This window comes from Camelus dromedarius, chromosome 24, assembly GCF_036321535.1.
Source record: "Camelus dromedarius isolate mCamDro1 chromosome 24, mCamDro1.pat, whole genome shotgun sequence".
Taxonomy (NCBI): domain Eukaryota; kingdom Metazoa; phylum Chordata; class Mammalia; order Artiodactyla; family Camelidae; genus Camelus; species Camelus dromedarius.
The window spans coordinates 16,071,326-16,079,313 of NC_087459.1; the positions used below are offsets into that span (position 1 = coordinate 16,071,326).

General features: G+C 44.9%; 1 protein-coding gene and 1 long non-coding RNA gene across 3 annotated transcripts; both read left to right on the forward strand.

Moving 5' to 3' along the window:
- Positions 1 to 504: 504 nt before the first annotated feature.
- LOC135319164 (uncharacterized) lies at positions 505 to 2,626 on the forward strand. The gene is made up of 3 exons (XR_010377612.1): positions 505 to 561; positions 1,817 to 1,918; positions 2,584 to 2,626. It is a non-coding gene; the product is annotated as an uncharacterized LOC135319164 (long non-coding RNA).
- A 1,370-nt stretch (positions 2,627 to 3,996) lies between these two features.
- On the forward strand, positions 3,997 to 7,622 carry LOC135319165 (transport and Golgi organization protein 1 homolog). Of its 2 annotated transcripts, none has more exons than XM_064478157.1 (4): positions 3,997 to 4,130; positions 4,248 to 4,318; positions 5,913 to 6,052; positions 7,459 to 7,622. In XM_064478157.1, exons 1-3 carry the CDS (start codon positions 4,034 to 4,036, stop codon positions 6,027 to 6,029), a joined length of 285 nt encoding a protein of 94 aa, XP_064334227.1. In that variant the 5' UTR covers positions 3,997 to 4,033; the 3' UTR covers positions 6,030 to 6,052; positions 7,459 to 7,622. The 2 variants fall into 2 exon arrangements, with proteins under 2 accessions (XP_064334227.1, XP_064334226.1); XM_064478156.1 differs by having other exon boundaries at positions 4,098 to 4,165.
- Positions 7,623 to 7,988: the final 366 nt, after the last annotated feature.

Genomic DNA, 7,988 nt, shown 5'->3' on the forward strand with positions numbered 1-7,988 from the left:
AAACTCATTAATTCCTTTTCCATTTTTAACTGTGCTGTAATGCACATAATATCAAATGCCCCGTCTTCACCATTTTAAGTGCGCGATCTTCCTTTGTTAAGTAATTCACATTGTTGTGCATTATTACTACTTCCTTTTTAAAAAAAAAATTTTTTAATCATTACTTCTTGAATATCTTTTCTCATATCTGTCTTATAGTCACAAGATGCCAATGCTAAATTTGAGGATTCGGAGCTGAGCACATCTCTCAAAAGACGCAACCTGGAATGTATGTTGCTTGTTGGGAAGAAGTCCCTGCATCATGAAATGAGTCTGCCTGGGGAAGGCAAGGAATGCTTCCTGCCTTCAGGGCTCCTCCCTCCTCTTTCCCCCACCTCAACCAACTTCGGTCCCTGTGCACAAAGAAATCTCCTCCTTCACAGACAAGAACAAGAAGCTGAAAGACAGCTGTGATGCACTGAGGGCTGAGAAAGTGATGAAGGAGGCGGAATTGAAAATGCTGAAGGAGAACCTAGACAACCTGGTTGGAGTCTATGAACAACGAAAAATGGCTGCCGAAGAGTAAGATATTCATGGGTTAATTGTTCCAGATACCGTTGTATGAAGTAATGTGTCAACCAATGTAGATGACCATAATTTATTTCAGAATAGATTCCAGAGTATATTTATGCCAGATTCATCCAGTGCAGAATTGTGCCCACTCTTCCCACCTTGATTTCTGTAGTCTCTGGATCCATTTAGATTGTCCTTTAGGTTTCAGTCCCATCACATTATCTCACCCAGTCCTATGTCAAGCCATATTCTGTTCCACCTTCAACAGCTTACAACACAGCCGCTCCATGAGAGCCACTCCAAAGCATTTGCTGACGGATTGCCTGGGAGGCCAGACAGAAATGCATGTACCTTTCTCTCATTAGTGTTTTTGTCCTTGTTGATAGAACGTTTTAATTTTGCATGTGATTCCTTAGAAAATCATTATCAGATGAAAACCCTTTGAATCAGAACCATGAACAAAATAGTCTGAGGGCAACACTGCATATCAGTTATTTTTGAAGCCATGGCCCTTTGCTGCATTTACTCTCAACAAACTTAGTCTTGTTCAAGTAGGTTGACACCCTGAAGTCGACAGTTTTCCATCTGAAATCTGTTTCCTGGAGGTGATACCCTGTCTGTGTGACAGTTCACATCATTTTATAATTCAGTAGATACTGCCAGCACTAAGATTTCCCTTTATTTTTTTTTCCACCTCTAGGATATTTGAATAAGAGGTAGGGATTCTACTTTTGAATGGTGGAAATGTCAGGTAGTTAATTGCAGGGTGCTAATGAAGCCATATCCTGGAAGACTCTTTAGCTGACTGTCAGGACACAGCCTTGGATTGAGAGTCAGGGCTCCCGATGGATTGTAAAATTAATTTTGATGCCTTGCTTTATCCTAATATGTTTAGCTGTGATGAGTTGGCCAGGCATCATTTTCCACATTGAAACAAAATGAGCCTTCAGCATCTCAAACACAAGACTGATCGTGGGAGGTCACAAAATCCTTTTGTATTTGATGACTTTATGATGAAGAGATAGGAGTAGAGAACTGTAAGAGGCACTCAGACTACAGAGGAGTTGCTAGCAGGTCAAAGTTTGTTTTCTCTTTATTCCTAGATGGGGGGCTTCAATTCATTCCTCTGCGTTGTCAGTCTATGCGTGGATGGGGCAGGGTGAGGAGGGGCATTTGAATCTCAGCCTTCAGACTCCTGGGAGGTAAGGAAGGCATAATTTCCCATTGGCTCCTGGACAATGTCTATATCTTTTTTGCATCTTAGGAAATTGAAAATCAAAAAACATAACCTGATGGAAAAGGAGAGTGAGCTGTCAGCTATGAAGGAAAATCTGAAATTAGTTTCAGAAGAAACACTCAAGTACAAGTAAGTTCAGATACTAAACACCAGCAGCTCATGAAACTGCTTTTGACTTGTTTTTAACTATTGTACAATGCTTAGAATCAATTAACGTAGTAATATAAACAAAAGTTTAGAAGACATATACATAGAGAATTAACAGAAGGAAAACAACATTTTTACAAAGAACAAACAAAGTCAGTCACTAAAAATTTCCTGATCCCCAAGTGCTGGCCAGATGGTGTGCAAACCTAGTTAGTGCAAACGTCGTGTAAACTGTCATAGCCTTTAGAAAAGAAGTTTGTTGTAGAAAGAATCACATCCATTAATATAATAGTGTTACTTCATGGACCTAGTTTTTGCAACCCAGGGAAATACGGTAAGGATGTAAGTACAAAGCGAATAGAGCTTTAGGATAAAAATCATTCATCGCACAGTGAATTAGAGAAAATGTTCAAATTTGTGTGTGGGAATGATATCTGCTCAGAACCCTGCGGGCATTAAGTAATAAATCTGGAAGCATGTAGCCATAGCTTTGCTCCTATTGTCCCTTTATAACCAGGTGAGAAGTGTTTTATGTGTGTGAGTATATTACATTAGGGAGCATTTGTGAGGATAGCAGGAATTTGAGCAACTAGTAAAATCGTACTCAATGTAAAGCTTTATCTGATGAAAGCGATTGTAACTCACAGGCAACAAAAGGACCAAATACAAGAACAGCTGCAGCAGGCGGAGAATGTCTACAGATTCCAGGTAACCGGCTCCCCGCCCACGTCACCGCGTCAGTGAGCCCCTGTTGCGGCTGACATAAGGGCCCTGAGAATCCCTAATTCTGGGGGGCCTTATTGATGTGTTGGCTTTTTCAGATCTGTGTTTGTGAAAACAAGGCTCAAGACAACTGGGTAAGCTCTTCTTTCCCCCTCTTTCTCTCTCTCTCTCGCTCGCTCGCTCCTTCTTTTTGTTCACAGTCTGCCGCAGCTGAACTTGGGTGTTTTCCTTCCACAGATCAAGAGTCGGATTTTGGAGAGGGAGTTGGAGAAGCAGAGACGGGAAGCCGCCTACTGGAAATATAGGTATGGGGTTTTGAAGAGCACTTTTTAAGGGTGTTTTTAAGAGGTGTTAAGGCTAAGCCATTTAGTGTCTGGTAGAGGACTGTGTTGGAACCCTTCCTGAAGTCCATTCTTTTTCTATATTCAAGACTGGAAATGATGGAAAGAAAGAAGCAAGAAGAGAGATACTGGACGAAGAGACAGATGCAGGGGAGACCTGAGATGCAGAACCGCCCACAGAGAGGTAGGGAACACATTGTGAAACCACTGAATTTCTGCTGCAAAACCACACCACGTCGCTCTTGCTCCCATGGGCGATGATTGTGTTGCCTGGAAAGGGTCCCACGTGCTTACGAAAGACAACAGGTTGTCTCAAGGGGTGACAGGAAGATGTTTTCCTCAGGCTCCCCAGCCAGAATGACTCTCTGGGCCTGTACCCTGTGCTTGGTGGGGCTCATGCCCTGCCACTGACTGAAGACCCTCTCCATCCCCCGCAAGGGCCCCGACCTTGAATTCCTCTGACTGAAAGACCTGGGCCTAGAGGCTGAGTGGGTCCACGCTTTCTTCCCACCTTGAGAATAGGGGGAAGAATTTATTCTTTCTTATTAGAGAAAAAAAGGCATTTATTGCTGTTTTTTATTCTATTTCCTTTATTCTATTTTTTTAATTTTTTTAATTGTGGACTAGGTATTCCACCCATAACTTACATTTCTGTACAATTTCACTCCTCTTACATTATCAGTGTGGCATGACAACTTGACTATTAAACCCCATAGCTCTCCTTTTCTCAATACTGGAATATTAGTCTAAGTCCATTTCCTTTCATAAATACTTATATAGTGACTGGTCACATGTGGAAGGCAGCTTATACAGAGAGTGACAGATTGAAAAATCCCTGTGTCCTGAAGAAAAGGACTTTTTTGCTGTTCATGCTGATGTTTCTTGATTTTCTTCCTATCCAAGGCTATTCTCATTTCAGTTTTTAATCTGTGATGAAATTGTGGTTTCCCCTGATGTGTATTGGGAAACCACTGTTTGGTTGTTGATTTCCAGCTATTTGAGCCCTGAGCTGGCCACAATTGGTTGATTAGTTATGAAAATACATGACTCTGGGCCCTATGGTGTCTTCCGCAAGGTCTCGCCCTCATCCTTGGAGTCACCTGATGCCTGGGGGAAACCCTCTGCCTCTGGTAATGGACCTGAGAGCGGGAACAAAGTGCAAATGGTGGGAAAGGCTTGGAGTGTGACTTTCCTTCCACATAGTCTTTGCAAGTTGGAATAAACCTCCATCGCTTCTCCTTTATCAGGTTCAGGACCTGGTGCAGCTCCTGTGAGGAATGGCAGCTCCTTCCCTCCCGAGGAGGCAAAGGAGGCCCAGGTAAATGTTGTGGTCATTTTCAATTGTAACTATTTCTGGGGACTTTTTAATCTTTTTTTTTTTTTTTTTTTTTTTTTTTTTTTTTACAGCACCCTTTCCTGGCCTTGTCTCTAGATTGTGTGCTCTGTGATATGTCTACGATGTCATGACTGTTCAGATTCAAACTCTTGCCCAAGAGTCAGTGGGCTTCTGCCTTCAGCCCGTTACCTCTGGTGGTGCCTACAAAAGCCATCAGTGCTTAGAGGCTGAGGACCACAGACTCTCACAGTGTGTTTCTCCAAATAGCATGAGGAGGGTGACACCTCGCTCCACACTTACTTCTAGCACAGCTGACTCCTTCCTGACCTCCTTCACTTGCGACAGCTCCTGGGTCACTGAGACAGATCATCACCATCATTTTGCTCCTTTCCTGATTCAGGTTTAGGTGATTCTCCTGTTTAGAATGTTTATTCTAATCCTCACAACTGAGAAATGAGAAAAGCCCTCCCCCCAGCTTTATAATGTGTGCTTTGTGCAACTTTGAATCTTCTTGGATATAGTACCTTTCATAACCCATCACTGTCTTTTCTTGGTAGGTAAATGTGTCTTCCACACTCCCTCCAGCTGTACTCTTGGTAGAAAAGCCTGAATCTCAGAGATGTTGTATTTGTAGCAGAAAATATACCCTGGAAGCAAAATAGCCCGGAGGGAAAACGCCTAATTCCCTGCAGGGCCGATTCCCACCACAGTCTTTACACTGTGTTCCCGTAAGCAGGGTCAGTCCTGCCCTGAAGCTGTTACAGCCAGTCCTTTATCTCATCACACATCGGGGGATTTTACTCATGACATAAAACCACTTCTGTGTTAGTTGTGGAATTTAAACGTCCCACTTTGCTTTGCCATAGGACAAATTTAGTCTGTACCTCAGAGTGAACTTAAAATTCAGATTGACCTGTGAAAAAAGATGATTGGAGCTGAGCCTAATGACCTCCTGTAGGCAACATTGTTCACTCAGGAGCACTTTTCCCAGCTTCCCCTCAGGACTCCAGGATCCCCATCTCCCCAGAGGTCTTTGCGCCCAGGGGCAGCCCCTCCAGGGAGGAGAAGAGCCCTTTGTCAGGAGGGAAGCAGAGGAGGGCCGGGCAGGGGCCTGCAGGCAGAGCGAGCACCCAGGCACGGCTCTGATTCCACGTGTGAATCACGGGCCCTCGCATCCTCTCTTTCTCTGTGTTCCTAGTCCACAAAGAGCAAGCTTCTGTGGACCTGGTGAAGGAGGGGGAGGGCTGTCCTGCACAGAGAGGCTGACTGTTGAGAAGGTGCTACTTTATCAGTTTGGTGGTATCTCTGTTCATCCTCTAGGGCAGGACCCTTGCTTTTCTCGGCTTACAGACACAGGCAGTGACAGTGTCTTTTCCTCGCGGCCTCCTGTGCAGCCCAGGCTACAGGCAGGACCCAGAGGGATGGGTGGAGTGTGTGGCACTGCGCTGCTCTCTGGGAGCCTGGTGGAGGGGAGGAGGGTGCCAGGTGCTGACAGATGCTGCGTTGGGTTGCAGCTTTTGTTGATGTTGGTGCTTTTGTCTTTCATACCAACACACCTCTAACTTCTGTTCTGCAGGTCAATATGGATGCAAGAGGGCCCCCTCGTTTCCGAGGACCACCCGGCATGCCCGACTACGTGGGCGGCCCTTCACCATTTGTGGGCTATGGGCCATCTCCACCTGGATCACACTGATGCCCTGTGACCTCACCTGCTGGGTAAGATGATCTAAGGAGTATGATGGGCTGGTCATTTCCCCACACTAAGCTGGGCATCAGGAGTTCCTTGCAGAGAAGGAAAGAAGCTTTAAAGATACAAGGTCAAAATACCAGTTGTGAAATGTGCATTTTACATAGACCACATGCTGAGTCTGTGAGGGAGGAGGCATACTCCTGTGTTCAAGGGTTTAAGGTGATTCCTCCGAGAGAGGAACCCATTACTGATACTGAGCTTGTGATCGCCGTAACAGAAGTGCCAATAATGGGCCCTAAGTACAAAAGAGGGACAAGTGAATCACACAGGAGTGAGCAGGAAGTTGTGGAAGAGAAGGAAGAAATCGAGGAGGTGCCCAGTGGAGGTCTGTTAGATTCACTTAGATGGAGCTGGAAGGTCATTTCCGGCAGGGCGGGCAGTTGGGGCGGGACGTGTGAAGGCAGCAGGAGGTCCACACAGAGCCACGTGTGTGTGCAGGGGACTCAGTGAGGCCGTGCAGTTGTCCCCATCAGCACCCGCTGCTGCCAGAAAGCCCTCAGTTCACAATCTCATATAAAGTTGATTGTGTCCTCTGGATTTCTGAAAGTTCTAGATCTGGGTGAAAGAATGCCCTGGGGTTTTGGGGAGTTTCACTTGGTTCTTTCAGGATATTTTGTGTCCCTGAACTTTATTATGCCCCCGTGATTAGTAAGAGCAGCCAGGATCCAGATCCGCTGAGCAGCTGCCTTCACCTTCAGCATGAGGCAGTTTCGCTGGGGGAAGTCAAGGGTGATCAGGGGACCCCAGCAGGACCCCCTCCCCAAATGTCAGCTCTGCATCTCCCATGTTTAAGCACAATTTCCCAACTCTTTGTTTACGTTCCTACTCTTCAGTCCCTAATACCGAGACTCAGTGGGACCTCCATAGAACTTCAGTTTCCTTATCTTTGAAAAGTGGATAATATTGGTTTCTGACATCATTGTGAGGAAGACAAGATTAAGTACATGAATTATTCTGTAAAATGGCGGAGACATATTGGGCACTCACCATTCTCATAATGTAAAGTAAAATGTTTGCACACAGAAAATCATCAAAAGATATTCTTGGAAGTGCATTAAACTGAGCTAAGGATATAACAGCTCAGTCCCAGAGATAAGTAATCTCTGTTTCAAAAGATAAGGCAAAGACCCCCTTTCTTCTATTAAAATTCAAGTCCTACCTACTATTTTTCTTAAAGAAGAAAAATATAATTATGAGAACGTGTAAATTCAGAGATCAGTAACAGGGACCTGAAGATAGTCACCATTCCATATAGACACACAGATGCAGCCACGCACTAAAGGGCTCATCAGAGACCCCAGATATAGAAGACAAAATGCATATTGGAAAAAATAAGACCGCATTGAAAAACCCCAATCTTTTTACCTTACAGGCAATCAGCTTGAAGCTTGAAGAGGACCCTGAGCTGTGGCAATGATATATTCAGAGAAGATGCCAAATGTGCATTATGGCCCAAATGTTTCCCTGCTCAGTCCTGCTCCCCCCCCCCCCATTGTCTCTCCTATTGTCACCCCTAATAAACCTGTCACTGTTCTATCTCTGTCTAGCGTCTGCTTTTTGGAAAACCAGCTGATACTCCGTCTGGAGTGTACACAGTGAGATTCCTATAGACAAGGTTCAAAACCAGGCTGAAAAATGGTGCTGGAGGCCAGCCACAGGGACAGGCACTGTGGTTAGTATTGACTGCAGATGAGCCTGAGGGAGTCTTATGTTGGTTGGAAGGAACATCCTGTATCTGGATATATGTGATGTTTGTGCTAATTTATTTGAGAAACATTCTGCTGTCTGTCAGTCAAGGAATGCCTCATGATCAGACAGACAGATATCTGTCCCCAGGAATTGGCTGATTTCTAACAGTAGGGAAGGATGAGGGGCCAGCCGTGGCAGCAGGGGACCAGTGAG

Bases quoted from the DNA above. Each gene is read 5' to 3' on its own strand.
- LOC135319165 (XM_064478156.1), top strand. From the start codon at position 4,104: ATGCCTGGGGGAAACCCTCTGCCTCTGGTAATGGACCTGAGAGCGGGA. The intron at 4,166-4,247 runs GTGGGAAAGGCT...CTCCTTTATCAG, and splicing joins GCGGGAACAAAGTGCAAATG to GTTCAGGACCTGGTGCAGCT. The intron at 6,053-7,458 runs GTAAGATGATCT...TTTACCTTACAG, and splicing joins CCTGTGACCTCACCTGCTGG to GCAATCAGCTTGAAGCTTGA.